At 27.6% G+C, this 17,212-nt stretch overlaps 3 protein-coding genes across 4 annotated transcripts; 1 reads left to right on the top strand and 2 right to left on the bottom strand.

Moving 5' to 3' along the window:
• Positions 1 to 1,737: 1,737 nt before the first annotated feature.
• LOC107169681 (uncharacterized) lies at positions 1,738 to 5,629 on the bottom strand. Its single transcript, XM_015519503.2, has 4 exons — positions 5,536 to 5,629; positions 5,145 to 5,372; positions 4,981 to 5,085; positions 1,738 to 2,618 (listed from the first exon to the last, which is right to left on the bottom strand). Exons 1-4 carry the CDS (start codon positions 5,545 to 5,547, stop codon positions 2,109 to 2,111), a joined length of 855 nt encoding a protein of 284 aa, XP_015374989.2. The 5' UTR covers positions 5,548 to 5,629; the 3' UTR covers positions 1,738 to 2,108.
• Positions 5,630 to 10,220: 4,591 nt separating this feature from the next.
• On the bottom strand, positions 10,221 to 12,204 carry LOC107169679 (coiled-coil domain-containing protein 97). The gene is made up of 5 exons (XM_015519500.2): positions 11,954 to 12,204; positions 11,303 to 11,617; positions 11,045 to 11,217; positions 10,600 to 10,974; positions 10,221 to 10,533 (listed from the first exon to the last, which is right to left on the bottom strand). Exons 1-5 carry the CDS (start codon positions 11,966 to 11,968, stop codon positions 10,299 to 10,301), a joined length of 1,113 nt encoding a protein of 370 aa, XP_015374986.1. The 5' UTR covers positions 11,969 to 12,204; the 3' UTR covers positions 10,221 to 10,298.
• Positions 12,205 to 13,285: 1,081 nt separating this feature from the next.
• Positions 13,286 to 16,762, top strand: LOC107169678 (cilia- and flagella-associated protein 298). 2 transcript variants are annotated; one of them, XM_015519499.2, is made up of 6 exons: positions 13,286 to 13,542; positions 14,642 to 14,803; positions 14,903 to 15,138; positions 15,205 to 15,375; positions 15,505 to 15,726; positions 15,799 to 16,762. In XM_015519499.2, the coding sequence occupies exons 2-6, from the start codon at positions 14,665 to 14,667 to the stop codon at positions 15,799 to 15,801; spliced, it is 771 nt and encodes a 256-aa protein (XP_015374985.2). In that variant the 5' UTR covers positions 13,286 to 13,542; positions 14,642 to 14,664; the 3' UTR covers positions 15,802 to 16,762. The 2 variants fall into 2 exon arrangements, with proteins under 2 accessions (XP_015374985.2, XP_015374979.2); XM_015519493.2 differs by having other exon boundaries at positions 13,287 to 13,542; positions 15,505 to 16,762.
• The last annotated feature ends 450 nt before the right edge of the window (positions 16,763 to 17,212 follow it).

Below are 17,212 nucleotides of genomic sequence, written 5' to 3' on the forward strand. Positions count from 1 at the left end.
TATGGCAGCATACGAATATTGTAACGCCTTAAAAAATGACGTGTATACAACAATCATTCGAATAATGGGGCTAGGTAAATTGAGTCCGAGATAAGTTTGGTACATTTTGAAAGCGGCAAATTGAGTTCCGGGAAAAACAGGTAGTAAGTAAATATTTTGACTTATGTTAAGCTAGGTATTTATATAGATATAAGGATATAATATTTAGATTTATATTGATTAAAAATATTAAAAATATAAATTAATTAAAAAAACATAAATGTAATTAATAATATTATACATTACATTATATTATTATACACTCCAATTATTTACAAATTAATCAAAAAAAAAAAATTATTATTTTATTATATTATATATCAAAGGTAGTAGGTACGATGTTACAAAGTTATCGACTTTTATTGACTGTGAGTGCTTTGGTATTATTGTTAAGAGTGTATCGTTATTTAATCGTTGGGGAAAAAATAATTATATAATTAATAAAAATGCAATAAAAATGCATGTTGCTATTTTCAAAATCATATACATGCAGTCAATGAATGTCCACAAATCACAAATAAAATTTTTATAGTGCATATATTTTAATTTTAAATACATATAAATCGTTTTTCCCTGGGAATCGAATTACCTATACTATTACCTTATTTTTTCTGGGACTCAACTTACCGAGTTAGGGTCATTTGGGACTTAATTTACCAACCCCGTCGAATAATATGCACTTCTGTACCTACCGCTAGAACGAGTACTTGTACATTCTAAAGTATTTATTTGAAACTTATTTTCATACCATCGAATAAAAAATTTAAATACCCTTATTGCTTTTAATAAAAAAAAATCACATCTCTTTAAAGATTTGATAGTTTCAAGCTTATAGCTTAAAAATCAAAAACTATATCTCTTACCTGCAGATAATACCTTCAGAGTTAAGACCTATTTTGTAGATAAAATTATGTCCTATATATAATTTTTGTTCGAAACTTTTTCATCCTACGATAAAATGAAAAGTGAGATGTTTACAAAAATGTAGTTTCGTAACAATTGACCACGAATAATTTTTAACACTTATCTATATGATATCGATGGGGATTTTTGAATTTTTCAGACATTGTTGGTAACGGCGTAATAAAGGTGTGTACTGAAATTCAGCTTGGTATATACTAACTTTTCTGAGCTAAACAGTAAAGCCTATTTTTTGTTTAATTTTGCTGGATTCTTGAGCTTTTAAATTGATTTGGATTTATTTATTCTTTATAAATGCGTTGCACAATACATTGCATAAAATACCAGAAAGGACAATGATGAAATTTCTAGAAACACGCTATTTTTAATTCTATTGTTGTCAATATTAATATTTTTGTATTATACCATTTATAACATTACCTAAACGAAAACAAAAAATAGGAAAATACTAAAGTAGGTTCTTACAATATCCGGTTAAGTGTCCGTTAACGACTAACCGATGGTTAGTGGGACTTTTAATGGAAAAAATTCCGTTGGTTAAGTGTCTGTTAACTTTAACCGGACATTGTAAGAACGCCCCTAAATTATAGATATCTTTGCGATCGGCCAACTCTTATAAGTTGGTACCGGTCCAATGTGTTATAGAATTATAGTGCAAGCCAGTCCACTACTATAGCTGTCACCCAATTACCAGAAAATTCAAGGAATACCTATTTTAGTAACCACTACATATATTATATATAAGACAACGAGATGAATAAATATGATAGATTCGTGTTATCCGCGTGATTAATATTATAGTGTAATGAGAAACAATTTAGTTACAAAACCTTAAATTTAAATAATCTAGAAAAAACAAAGATATTTTTTTTTTAATAAGTTACATGAAATGGTGATTCCTTCTGAAATTGCTTCTACCTGACAGAAGTCAGTCGTAATATTATGTAATAAATTATTTTCGACCTACTATACATATTTTAAATAATTTTAAATTCATATATTTTACTAAAAAAAGTAATGACATATTTTTTTCGTTAGATGTGGGCAGTAGCCAAAATTATAAGATTTTTAATAAATTATAATTTCTACAATCGATTTCGCATTTTTGCATCAAGATCTATACGGCAGATTGAAAGTCTTGCAGATTCTTATTCATCGTGTCTTGTTTCCGTTTCATCCAAGACCTCCTCATCCGATGTCTCCTTATCTGATGATTCGTTGTTTGACGGATCCGCTGCCGAAAATGTCTCGTTTGACAAATCTAATTCCGGTGAATCGTCGTAATCCGACGACCCGGATGGAGTTCCATAATTTGAACTAGACACATCGTCGTGTTTCTTTTTGGGATTACCGTGGTCACCGCCATCAACTACAGTTCTAACATTTGTTTTTGTATTTTCAGTATAATCTGGCGATGCTGCAGCATTCGCGGCTTCAGTATTCGTGGCTTCAGCATTCGTGGCTTCAGTATTCGTGGCTTCAGCATTCGTGGCTTCAGCAGCCTCGAAGGCAGTTATTCTTTCCAAGTTGTCCTTTCCGTCATTCAGGACGATCGTGTTGGGATCCAAGAACTCGAATTTAATGTTATCCTCATTGATTATGTTTATCACCTCATCCTGTGAGTTTTCAAGCACGTGCTTTTGTGCGACCGAATGCACCTAAAGGAAAACCAAAATTTTTTATTCGTTTATATTAGCTGCGTATGAGTATATTGAGTCACGCCGGAAACGTTTTTGTAGTCGGTATAAAAAAAATGATTTACCAATTGGACATTTTTGATTATCTATACTATCGTTATCTACTTTTTTCAATGTACCTATTGTAATCACTGAAGAGATACCTATTATCTGTATAGAACTTACAATCAGAGAATATATAATTTGTATTTAATATTGCTGTGGAATATGTTGCTACGCCAGAATTACAATTCTAAAGCAATAATTAGCGATAGTTTGTACCTATATTAGCTGATTTTATTAACGTTGGTATTATAAAAATAGAAAACAAATTTGATTGGTTACAATTAACAATAAATGGCAGTAAACAAATAAAAAAAACTTCATTATATGAGAATCCATATTAATGTTTTGGTAAAACCTGTAATCCATAAATGATATTATAATTAATAGTACATTTTTTACGCCCGTCAGTGGCGTATTATCCAGACGTTTTTTTATTATTTTTCGTTTTTGATTATAATATCATAATATAAATCTTCAACAATATATTCGTTTAGACAGACAGCACGATTTAAGATATAACTTATCAACGCCATTAGGACGTTAACAAAAACTATCTTAAAGTGAGATGTTTAATATCCCTCCCCCAAACCCTAAAAAAAATGTTTCACAGCTAAGCCTCCAACCGTTGTCAGGTTTTATTTTAAAACAATATTAATTCATGCGATGGCAAGATAAAAATACGATGTACGATAAGAATATTTCTTATGTAGATACCTAATTTACCTCATTAAAAGTGCGTTATTTTTTCTTCAGTGAAAATCCATATATTATTATAAAAATTGCAATGAATAGCTTTTTTAAAAACAGGCTCAAAATTGTTATAAAAATTTCAAATGTTTCTTTCTGGCTCAAAAAATATTTTTAAGTTCATTCTATGTTTAGAAAATAGTTGTCTTTGTAAGAATTTGTTTAAATGTTCAAGTCTCAATAGATAGTCTCTCATAAGATTACAATAAGCAAAATTTAACTAATATTTCATACTTTAATTTTCAGTTGTTTTTCGTTTGTTTATGGAAAACATGTTTTGTGAAGATTTATTTTTTACTTTAACCTACTAACTATAGGTAAAACATTCTATCAGAAATTACCCACAAAAGTGAAGAGTGGAACGAAACCACTTTGTTGTAATATTTGATCACAAAAACAACAGTATGTACCTACATCATTTTAATAGGTGCTTGCAGATTCCTCGCTTTGATCAGATTCAACAAATATGTAGAAAAACTACAATCAACGTGTAAAAAGTGTAAACAATATATAAATATCGCAGCTGATATCCTTTTTTTATTTTTTAAACGATAAAGGAAACTTAAGTTTTTATGTAATATATACTTTTATGAAATTCTTACAATAATATCTATATAATATATTATTGGTACTTTAAAATGAAAATCACCCACCTTTCCCCACATAAATTGCATCATTTGCACCTAATTACCGTCTATGTTGTTTACGCCTGTACTGTACAGCACCTACGCTTGAATTTGTAACTAGAAAATCGTAATTGACTATAAATTGCTTTGGTTGGATTAATTATTGTTAGTATGCAAGAATTGCTTGTAAAATGGAAATATATAGGAATATATAAAGTTTGATATTGAACTGAGTTGAAGATGAGAAAAAATAGAAGCCTAAATGGTTTTTTGTCATATACCTACGCCAAATAATCTGAAGTTCTTAATAAATCTTTTCTTTCGGTAGGTAGGTCGTAGGTATTAACATTATAGAATGTTCTTTTTTCTTAAATGCAATTATAAGTTTGTGTAAAAATTTAATTTAATAATACTTAAGTTCTTTTGATAATTTATAGTTAATTATGTCATCCATTAAAGTTTAAAAGTGATATTCATTTTCGATGCTACATTGTCACACAAAATGACAGCAATAAAAAATAAATTTGCATAGAATAATTACTGTCTTTAATACGGAATTAATTGCTGTTATTAATGTGCAAAATTCAAAGGTATATATTTAAAATCAATATTTAGCTTAAATACATTTTATGTGAGATTCAAATATTTCAAATCATAATTTATTGAAATAAGGCAAAACCAAAAATAAAGCCTGCAGGATAGGACATAATTATTAATTTTCTCCAAAATGTTATCTTTTGAATAAATCATTTTTTGTACTGCTTTTGTGAAATTAAAATTGCAAATTATGTTTTAAAAAATCAATTACCGAAATATTTAAATAGTCGTTTTTATATCTTTTAAAAGCTATAAAAGTAGAAATAATAATTATAAAGGAAATTATTTTATAAATATTTTTACTCAACTTTTTCGTGTTTCTTAAGTAATTCTATTATTCTTTCATTAGGCAAGGCATGTTTTTCGTGTGTACCTTTTTTTGTTACAAGATGCAAATCGACCCCGTCCATTATCTAAACAACAAAATGTATTGAATTTATCTTCATATTTAATTGACTTGAAAAATTGTAACCTTTCCTAAATAATCAAAACCATTATCTTCCAACAGTTTTCTAGCTTCATCCTTGGTCATTCCGGGCAAATTAACTGTCCATTGGTTAATGAAGTGGCCATTTTTAAGTATATTTGGATGAACGCAATCCTTATCTTCGTAGTTATCGCACGCATCTTTACCGAATGAAATGCTCGTTGAAAAAATAAAGCTCACAAAGATTATGGTTAGTGACTTAGCCATTATAATCTGTAAAAAGCGACATGCAAGTAGGTATACAGTGATCGAGTATGTAATCATAAATTATTTATATTTATAAAGTAACGCTTAAAACACAACATAAAACAATTGGATCTCATAATAATAATAATAATTGTATTAGATTTGCAGCATTGCAGACTTAGGTACTTACGTTAAATTCCATGTAATTAATTTATACTAGACCAAATTCGACTTAACGAAGTTAAATGACTGCAGGTCGTACATACTATATTGATATATATATATATACATGTCACATGTACTTTATTAATTTAGACACGGTATTGAATAACTATTGAAATAATTGAAACAATTGGACAGGTGTTCAATTATTATATTTAATACTGTGATGTATAATGTATTTGTAGAAGTTACAACTCTAATAGAATATAATATACCTACTCTAATTAGTTTAAAGCACGTCAATTTCCAATTTTACTATATTGTTTATTATGTATAAAGACAGATGTAGGTACATATAATATGTTTACAAAGTTACAATACTACAACATAATAATGTCTATTAAGTTGAATATCATGAAGTATAGGCACCTATCTACCGAATAGACACAGCCATACAGACACACCTGACAAATTTCGTCAAAGTAATATTACAATACTCCTAAAATATGTACCTATAACATATATGAAGTTTTAAATAAGCATTTTATAAAAATAAAAGATTGATGTTTGACTTACCTATATCTATAGATTAGTCATTAGTCTAGTTCATTAGATAAAAGTTCGAAAAACTATTGTAAATCTAAACGATTCTGTTGGGATTTAAGTTCAAGCTTATCGACTTTTAATCACAAACATCAGCTGTAGTGGATTCCTATATATACTACCTACCATTATACAGAACCAATCTCTTAATAAGTCTTATATACATATATACCTTCCATAATTCATCAGTTTCTTTGTATCAACAAAGAAACTTTTATAATTTTAGTTTTGCAATTATGAAATATTAGCCCTCGTTTAACTCTTCGGTTTATGGCCGTACGGCGTACACGCTGATGATATTGCAATCCTATCCCCCGGAAGTGACCCAGTTCAAACTTCAAACCACTATTTCATTATACACAATCATTTAAGTCAAATTGAAAATTGGACAACAAAATGGTGAATAAAAATCAATTCCAAATAATCGGTAGGTACATGTCGTTTTCACTTTAAAAAAAGCCGAATGTCTCCCTAGTTTATGGCCTTTATATTTTGAAGTAATACAATTTATATTTCTTCTTTCTCAAACGTAAAATATCTCTTGATAAAATGCTTAGGTATACTCTCATCCCTCACTGCTGAAGAGATAAAAGAAAAAAACTTAATAGTCATAAACATATCATTCAACCAATCCTTAAATCTAACCTTTATTATGTTTACAAGCCACTTATAAGACCCATGTGGGCGCTTATGCAATTCATATTTGAGGTTGTGGTAAACTTTCCCAAAACCGTTCCATACAAGCAACTGTCTCCCGTCTTGTCGCTTCAGCACCCTGGTACATCGGTACATCGTACATATCCAAGTATCTAACAAAAACTTTCCATAAGAACCTCAAAATCGAAACAGTCAATTAACTAGCTACCAAACACTATACTCGAGATTCATTCAAAATTAGCAATACACCCAATAACCCTTTAATTTCCTTACCCTCGTGTACAACACTCTCTGGAAATCCAATGCGCCGTCTCAAACGTAATTGGTGTAGATACTAATAATTATGTTATTTAGAGTAAGAAAGACAAAAAATTAAATTAAAATAAATCACGTTGGGTTCTATCATTGGGATAGTTTCCCTGCTCATGCCGCTCAAGTGGAAAAAAAAAATGTATTATCTCATTTACTTATTGTACAAGATTAAATAGGTTAGGTAAATATTCAATAAAAGAAAATAAACTTTTATCATCTACGTTTCATTTACTGCAGTGGCGTAGCCAGGGGGAGTGCTGAGGGGGCTGCAGCCCCCCCCCCCCGAAATGTTAATAAAATTTAAAAATTATTTCAATGGTCTACAATATTCACTCAAAAAGTCTTAAATTGTATTTTACTAATTTTAAATTTTCATCTTTATTTTGTTAGTTTTCTATAGCTTCGGCCGTGCTAATAGGTATTTAATGCACCGCTGTGTAAAAAATTGATCAGCCCCCCCCTCCCGAAAAAAATCCTGGCTACGCTGCTGATTTACTGTATTAATTTTTACATTAGAATTGAAAAATATTTTAATATATTATATTTTTGTTTACAATTAATGGTTTAATGTAATTAATATATATATATATATATGCAGACATACAGTAACCTATTATCGTTGTTATTACCTAATAATTAGCACTATGTTTCATGTATATTATTGTAATAATTTCTTTATTAGTATTTAGTAATGAACGATTGTAATGTAAATGACGTAACAAACAGTGATTGACATTAAAAAATAAAAATAATAATTAGCTATTAGATTTAAACTAGGTAGGTAATAGGTATAATAATTATATAGATGAGGTGCTAATCATAAACTAAATTGAAAATTATTTAAAAACGCCACAAAACATTTTAAAACTAATTTCCCTAATCAAACTGTTCAAATAAAAACAAAAACTTTTTTTTGAAGAAATTTAAATCTTACTACAGATGGATAAAAAAAGCGTAAAGGTTGGTACACTTGCAACTAAATCGTATCAGCTATTATGGAGTTTTGGCCAAAGGTACCTACGGGTTACGGTAGGTAACCTACCACACATCTCCAATAAATAAGTTATTATAATTATGGCTGTGAGAAGTGCACAGAACAATATAAGCTGCTTTAGAGTCTTTTAAAAGTATAGATTTACCTGTTTGTTTTGTACTATAATATTTAGTATTTACCTATGTCCATCAATATTATGCTTGACTTCGACAGTTATATTAGCTATAATTAGGTACCTAGGTACCTATTTATAAAGTATATTGCAATACTTTAATTCTATGTAATTTTTATACTTAACACATTTAGGTACACATACTTTAGTTTTTAAAACCAATTTTCTTATTTTAATTTTTTGAGCTCTAGGCCACAAAATTTTTATTTTTTTTTATTTTTAGAAGAAAATATACAATCTATATCTTAGACATAATAAGTATATGTGCGATAAGGGAAACAAACAATAGGGTGATTTATATAAATTTGAGGAAAGAAGCCACCCACTGATGACACTTTCGTCTTGGTTTATCATATTAGTGATTTAGTTATATGTTAGTATTTAAATTGTATTTATATTATAAATATATTAAATATTTAGTTATATCTTATACGTTATTTATTTAAAGTAATAAATCTCTGCACCATTTACGTTTAAGTCGACTTGGAGGGCTACCTGGGATTGTGAGGGATGATAAGTTTTTAATGAGTGGATTTGAATGAGAGGATAGACAGTTATGAAATTTTTTATGAAAACGTTTAGCTTTGTCATGAATAGTATTTAAGTTACAATCTAAATGTAAGGTATGGTTTGATATGTATGGAGGGGCGTTAAATAATTTCATTAAGGTCATATTTTGGAAAGCTTGAATCTTATTCCGGTTTGACTTTTTAGCATTTCCCCATAGCTGCAATCCGTATGTCCAAACGGGTTTTAATAAGGTTTTATACAAGAGGAGTTTTATATCCATAGGGGTGGCTTTGTTACCAGGCCACAACATAAATACAAAACACGAGATCCCTGGCTCCTTCACTTAAGTATGGCCTTGCAGTGTGACATATAAAAATAACTCCTATCGGTGTCTAGACCTTGGTCTGAGGATCATAACATTTGACAGATTTCAAACATACTTGATAATGATCATAACCATCCATTTCCTACCTACAGATACAACCATTGAATTAAATGAAATGAAAATAATATTTTATACATATTATGTAGACATAACAAATTACAAAAAAATTGGTAAAGTCACTCTGCGCTATATTGTGTAGGTGTCGAGTACAACATGTCAACATGTTATTGAGAGGACGCTACACCCACGTGTGTTGTCTCCGACTCTCCATCTTACAAATGTAATTTCAAAAACTGTTTTGCATGGGAAAGAACCATTCAAGCTATAATCCAAGCTAAGTTATTACATTTTCACACTATAAAGAGGAGTATATTTACAGTGCAACATTGTTTTTATTTTTTTGATATCAGAACTAAAAAAAATTATTAAAGTTTGAAAAGACCAAAAATAATGAATCCTTAAACAATAAGAACTTTTTTTGTATTTGTGATACTGAAAAATTAAAAATAATGTTGCACAGTAATAATAATTATTCTCCTCTTTATGATGTGAAAATTTGGTTTCTTAGCTTGGATTACAGATTGAGTGGTTCTTTTTCACGCAAAACAGTTTTTGCAATGTTTTACATTTGTAAAACGAGTACCTATCTCTGAAGATAATTTTTATAAATATGTGCATATAAAATGCTATAAGTTATTTGTTTATTTAACAGCTATCATAAAGTAGATTGACTAATAGCGTATAGAAAATGATTATTTATGCTATAGTGTAATACTGTTATGTTTCAGACAGTTTCTATAGTTAATATTTTTTGAATAACAATAGCATAACAAAAAACGTATAATGGTTATTATAACAATTTGAAATTTAAATTGTTGTAATCAGTATTACTATAAACAACTTTTAATGCATTTTATTTTAACTGATTTATAAATGTAGTAATGTTCGTTTATTTATCTTTGTTAAACTGAAAATCATTTTAATCATAGATAATATTAGATTTAGATATATTATATTTGATAATTTTTTTTTTTAAAGAAAATTACTACATTTAAAATAAGGATTTTTATTAAAACACCATTTTATGATGTGAAAAAAATAATTATATTTTAAATTTCTTAATGAAAAGTTAAAATATATAATAAGAGCTTTAGTATTTTATAAATTTTTAAATTTATTTTCAACACTATCAGTAATTTCATTTTTTTTTAGCATATTCATATAGGTATCTAATTCATCTTCTTCATCATCACTTTCTATAGGATGCTCTATATCACTGTTATCTTTTTCAACAGGTATTTCTTCAATAGGACTTTCTGAATCAAAGTATTTGTCTTCTTCATCGATGGACTTAATGTGTAAGTTATCATATTCTGGATTATTATCTACATTGCTATACAAAAAGAAAAATGAATAAATCAAAATTACCTACATTATAGATACAACTTTAAATTCATACTTGTAATCATAATCTTCTTCGCCACTAAGGAATTTGTGAATCATATGAGATTTAAATTCATTTGATAAAAGGAGTTTTTCTTTTTCATTTAGTTCTTTATTATTACACTGTTCTTGATTGAGGAAATGATCTTCTTTCCATCGACGTTTGCCAATCTTTACTGTTTCAATTTTTGGTTTACTATATTCGCCCCAAAATGCTGAAGGCTTATGAACTTCCATAGTTGTAGATGGTTTATTTGACTTATCATCATCATCATCACTATCATATTTATCATCTTCTTCATCTACTTCATGAATTTCCTCTATTTGTTGTTTCCGCCTTAAATCATCTCTACTGTCACGATCAATTTGCTCAAATAAAACTTCAGTTAACCTAAAACAAATTGATTAAATAAATATTGTAAATATATAAATAAATGTAAATAGTGTTGTGGCATAATTACGAATTTTGTGCTAAATTTTGATTATCATAGTTAAATTTTTCGTCTTCAGATAGGTATTGACCAATCAGTTGTTCCCAAAGTAAAGGTTCTCTATTTCGCATCTCATTATCACTAAAGTAATCCCCTTTAAGAAGTTCAAGCATAGCTTGATAACGTCGATTTTTACAAATAACCTAAAATATACAATTATAAGTTAATATCATCAACAGTAATTTAGTGTTTAATATTTTCTATAAAGTATGGTATGCCATATTATACTTTTTTAGAATTTATTAATCGGCTTAATCTGTGTAGATGAAAATGTATTTCATAATTTCCAGATTTAAAGTATTCTAAGTGGTCTTCTATTAAATATTCACCAAAGATGTATAAAAACTTTGAGTGACTATCATTTAAAATGTCCTCAGCAATTTTTCGTCTTTCTTCAAGTGAAAACTCTGATTGGTCCTTCTGTTGACTTTTAAAATCACTATTTAAAGCTTTTAATACAATATGATCAATTATATGCTGTCGCAGTGTTTTAGAGTTTTCATCTATTGTTTGGACTCCTAATTGAAGGTCTTCTTCCATCATCTAAATAATAAAAAATAATTTTTAAAGAATATTAATAATTTTAAAAATAATTCATAACTAAGTTTTTGCCACTAAAAATAAAATTTCAGGCTTAATGAATGTAAAAGATCTAGAATATCCCAAATTGAAGAATACAAATTTTCAAAATTAGTACAGCAAACATTGACATCACCATTACTGAAAGGAACTTTTTTTCTCATTATTAGATATTGTCATATTGACCATTTAAGTAAAAACTTCCTTTGAAATACTTTAAGCAATTTTATTAAATAGCACCAATTTTACCTGAAATTTTTAAATAATAATGACATTAACATGTATTGTATTATAACTTACCACTGAGTCCATCATTGAAGCATTGTATTAATTACAAGGTTTAAATATACTACATAGATATCAAATTTTAACGATTAGAAAAATTATATCAAACAATTAAAAAACTACATAGGCGAAGATCATTAAAATTTAGATATTTGTAATTACAGTTTTAGCTTTTTGAATGAATATGTAAATAATAAATATTATACAATGTTAAATGCAACTATGCAAGGTAGAATGTAAATACTAAATAATAGAGTATTGAGAATTTGACACGATAATTGTTATCATAATGATTATAAATTAATGATAACAAAATAAAGGAGTTATCATTTTATCAGTATTCTGAAATTCAAAATAGAAATTCATAGACGTATAGACGCAGTAACTACTAACTTGTAAGTCATAGTTATATTTATATAGTTTATTGGTCTATGGTGGAATAATTTATTATAAATTAATGCACATCACACATTTCAAGACTTTGAAAAAAAGTTTCCATTTTGATATTAATCTGTTTATGAATAATATTGTTGGTATATTGTACCATAGAGTAATATGGGGTGCTGTCCGATGTCTGACTAAAAAATATTGTTTTAATTTTAAAGAAGTCTGATCACATTTATTAAGTCTATTTTTGAAATAAAATGACGAATCTAATGGTAATTGTTTGCACGATCATAACGATTTTTTGATGTATGTATAATATCTGAGACAGACTTGTCCTCCTCCTTTAGTCCTATGCCAATATTGCTATTTATTTAAATCGGTTAAAAAAATACGATTAAACATCAATTCAACGGCGTAGATCAAATATTATATTCATAAAAATAAATGTTTTCACGCTTGCATTAAATGTATAATATTATCATCGTTTGTATTCACGTGTCATCACCTGTAATGAGTGTGAACTGACGGTGGTAAAAGGTGTTCAAAAAGTTTCATGTAAGTACTAAAGTACGTATCATATAAAGATCGGATGTCGAGTTAATTCGAGGAATCTATAACAGCTACTAAACAGCTATAATATGTACGGTGGCAACTAAAAACAACGATATATTTATTGATATTTGACGTGATCTGTAAAAACGTATGTGAAATACCGTTTGACTGGATGGTGAACAACACACTATACACACGGTTTAGAGAGAAAGAGCGAGTGGGCGAGTTTATATAACATTATGTAGAGGGTATAAAAACAAATAATATTACAAAACGACACAGGTGAGACGGCGGCGATTTTATATTATGTGTTCCGTCTTCCGTCCATAGTCGTTGGTTACTGTACCTATCATAATAATAATATTATGGTATTGTACATTTGTACCGCAGTTGCCATGGCACCCGGTTTGAGTTGTATTTTGATAACGCGCTAACATTGTTTGTGTATATATTTCAATAAGGTCCTGGAAAATTATTACGAACAAAGGAAATCGCATTTTGTTTGTTTTTTAATTGTACCCTTTGTTTGGCGGCTCCACGCCATTATAATTTATAACGTCAAGTGTGTTCGTCTTTAATCACCCTACACGACGAGGTCTGGACAGTATAAAACTAGTTATCTTAGTTTCTTCTGAGAACATAAACTTTACACTTTTACAGCATCGGTAAGCTCACCAAAATGATATTGTTTATGTGAACTCCAGAACGTAGTTTTGTGATACACATGTAACATTATTGACCATTTATAATATGTAATTAATAGAATAGGTATTTGTGAAAAATATATAGGATAATCTAAAGCAATTGATTGGGTTAGTATATTATTATAAAAAAATAAAAAAATTAAACAATACAAATGTGAAAATTGGTTGCTATAAGTCTGTGAAAAAATATTCTATTCAATCTGTAGATTTACTTGATCATTATTAATTGTTGAGGTTTCCACTCATTGAAAAAATAATCATTCATGTTAATGATTGCTTGTTGACAAACCTTGTAGGTACAATTTTATTATAATATGAGATCCTATTTTTGTTTAATACCATTATTTATTTATGCGATAAATTTAATTTATTTGTTTGATGGACTATTGAAATTGAAGAAATTGAGATGATTTTGGTTAATAAATTAAAAATGAGAAATAAATAATGTATTGTACTTGTGATTATTATGGTTCATGGGTGTAAAAAAAATAATTTGCATTCTATTTAATTAGAATAAGTGTTTACAAATACACATTTTATTGAATTTATTTATTCATAAAAACATGCAAATAAAACAACTTACAATCTGTTAATGAAATAATAAAATACAGACTATTACTTATAATAGGTATATTATGTGAAGATACACTTATATTGTTTACTTTTATGCACTTAATTATTACCTAACTAATAATGATTCTTAATTGGATTATTTTTCTTAATTTAAATGTAATTTTAGTGTGAGTGATGTTGCATTATATCTTAATCCGGTCATATTGAATAAAATATTTCACAACATTTATTTGTTCATATTTTATAAACACAATTAATTTAATTCCTTCATAATCTTATTGTAATAATTAAATTTTAACTTCAATTATTTTCTGGAATGTCTGAATTAGTTTTAATAAATGTTAAGGTACAAATAATTATTGGGTTTTTGGTAAGATTTATAAGATATTTTGACACACCTATTTAAAATTTAAATTAATTTATTTTTAGTATTAGGTACCTATTGATGGTTTTTTAATGTTTTTTTTATTTGTGGTTATTTTTATAGGTAGTACTGTTGAATATTATAAAATGGTTTTAATTCATGTTAAGTATGGTGACGACAGTCAATTTTTGTATGAAGCATCGTTGGAAACTCCTGTTGATGAATGTACATTGAATATTACTTCAATCTATAACGGCCGTTTGAAAATTTCCAGAATCTGTAGTGGTAATTATTAACTTATAATTAAGAACATTGTGTTTGCTTGTTTAATTTTATCATCAATATTATTTTTAATAACTTGATTGCTTATTGTTTTTTCATTAGAAATGGAAGAACTCAAAAAACATGGTACATTGTTGCCACCTGAAATAATGGGATTAACTGATGAACAAGTTGTTGAACTTAAATTGGTCGATAAATGGGGTGAAAAATGTATACCAAGTGGTGGTTACTCATTTAACAAAGACCCAGTTGGACGCCGAAATGGAAAACAACCTAATGAAAAAATGCAAAATGTGTTGACCAAAACAATTGAAGAGGTCAAGGCTTGTGTGTCTAAAGTAATTATTATCACAATACAATTTTTTACTATTTACCTACTTTTCTAAATTATGTGTGTTTTATAGAAATTGGTTCAGTCTCAGATTCCATTAACTCAAAAGAAAGTTCAAGAAGCTCTTGATATACTTAGAGGCGCTATTATGATTGTTTATCCGATGAATTTACCACCACACGATAACATAAGACTTGAAATTGAAAACAATGAAGATCTTACTGGAACCCATGCATCAAAAGAGGTTAAAAAACAATTTTTTACGCTTAGTTACATTACTTCAGTTTTAGTTTTTGTAATTTAGAGAGTATTATTTTGATTCGTTTTAAATATTATTTCAATAGGTAATTATGTTATTAAACTTTCTATTTAGGTGATTGCACCTAATGTAGCTCAACTTTGGTTTTCTGGCCGCGAGTTAGTACGAGAACCAAATAAAAAAATGAAAGACTATTTGGGGCGCAATGAAAAAACAAAAGTTGTGTTGAAAATTACTAAGACAGGTTCTGGACCACCGAGTCGTGAACCACCGTTAAGTGAACAAGACCGAAAATTATTAATGGCTGAAGCTTATAAAAAACAAGAAGAATTAAAGGTAAGTTAGTTTTATTAACTAACTTAGTTTCTGTGCACATTGTAATTGTATATAGTTTTTTTTTTGTAACAGTAAAAATTGGAAGATTTTTTTATTATTATATAAGATAAAGCAGATTAAGCAGAGTTTAATATAATATACTTAGGTACAGGTATACTCATGAATAATAATAATTATTTTAAAGTTGCTTATTTATACTTCAAATTGAAGTGTTTATTGTATACAATGAATTTTTATAGTGTTGTTGATCAAAGTGTGTATTAAATGCTAGTAATTATTTTTATGTTTAGTGATTATTTCAACAATTTAATGTTGAGCAATGTTACTCTATTGTTTAAATTTTTAAGGGGGAGTATTCCAGACTCCAGTTTGACTTATTAATCATTACTTACCATTATACTATAGTAAAATATTTTTTATGTACATATTACTTTAAATCCATTACATTCATTGACTATTTATGATATAATTACCTCTGTAATATTCTAATCTTCAATCTAATTTCTATTTAAATGCATTATCAAGAATGTACAATTATTGATTACTGTAGTTAAGTTTAGTGATGGATATTTAAAATTAATTTTGAACATTCTTTATTTTATTTGTTGGTTCTACTGTTTTAGTGTTTATAGTTTAAAGTTAAGTAAAATATTCATTGTTAATAAATAATAATACATCAAATATGATTAGGTTTATCAAAGCCATTAATATCTGAAAATATAATTATATATATGTGTAAATGGCAATTTTAATTTGTTTGATATTATCATAAAATATGTAATGACTATGTTTGAATTTGGAAAAATTTTGAAAATATTTAAGGGAAATTAAATTTATTTAAAAGTAGTATCCTTAATCCACTTTTGTGTTAATCATTAATATTTTGTTGATAATACTAAAATAAATGTTGAAGAATTAGCCCACTATGTTATAACATAATGGCAATTTGAGAATATATATGAAATCTAGTTTTTTATGTTCCATTTTAAACAGATCGTTGACTGATAAGAAGTAAATTGGATACTTGCATTATATATTTGTAATCGTTTATTTATTTATTAAATAACCCCAATCAGCAGTTACATAGTTGTTGATATGATGTATACAAGTTATTGAAATTATAACATAAATGTAAACAAGCAGGTAAGTGCATGTCGCTCGCTCTGCTGTACAGTACTTTACAAATAGGTTACTGTAATGGATGATATTAAATTTGAATCAATGATATAATATTATTGTATACAAAAACGATTCTGAGCGGAGATAGTTTGTCAGTCTAGGATATTTTATAGTTTTATACTATATTAATTATATTGCTATTATTTTAAAAATAAATGTTGCTAACTATAAAATAAATTCAAAAGTAATCAAATCAGGTTCATTATGTACTCTACTCACTCAGTCATTTATAATACGAGGTGTGATCAAAAAATACCGGGATTTTTTTTTTTTCATTTATTTAAATGTACAAATAATATTTCAAATA

Source organism: Diuraphis noxia, unplaced genomic scaffold (genome assembly GCF_037042655.1).
Source record: "Diuraphis noxia isolate RWA-SAM2 unplaced genomic scaffold, SU_Dnox_SAM2 contig0004, whole genome shotgun sequence".
NCBI classification, from domain to species: Eukaryota; Metazoa; Arthropoda; class Insecta; order Hemiptera; family Aphididae; genus Diuraphis; species Diuraphis noxia.

Coding starts and splice junctions, on each gene's coding strand:
- LOC107169681 (XM_015519503.2), bottom strand. Junction 5,086..5,144: donor GTTTTGATTATTTAGGAAAG/GTTACAATTTTT, acceptor TTTGTTGTTTAG/ATAATGGACGGGGTCGATTT. Junction 2,619..4,980: donor TACTTAAGAAACACGAAAAA/GTTGAGTAAAAA, acceptor GTTTTCCTTTAG/GTGCATTCGGTCGCACAAAA.
- LOC107169678 (XM_015519493.2), top strand. CDS start 14,665: ATGGTTTTAATTCATGTTAAGTATGGTGACGACAGTCAATTTTTGTAT. Junction 14,804..14,902: donor AATTTCCAGAATCTGTAGTG/GTAATTATTAAC, acceptor TTTTTTCATTAG/AAATGGAAGAACTCAAAAAA. Junction 15,139..15,204: donor TCAAGGCTTGTGTGTCTAAA/GTAATTATTATC, acceptor TGTGTTTTATAG/AAATTGGTTCAGTCTCAGAT.
- LOC107169679 (XM_015519500.2), bottom strand. Junction 10,975..11,044: donor CAAAATTTAGCACAAAATTC/GTAATTATGCCA, acceptor AATTTGTTTTAG/GTTAACTGAAGTTTTATTTG. Junction 10,534..10,599: donor GAAGAAGATTATGATTACAA/GTATGAATTTAA, acceptor CTTTTTGTATAG/CAATGTAGATAATAATCCAG.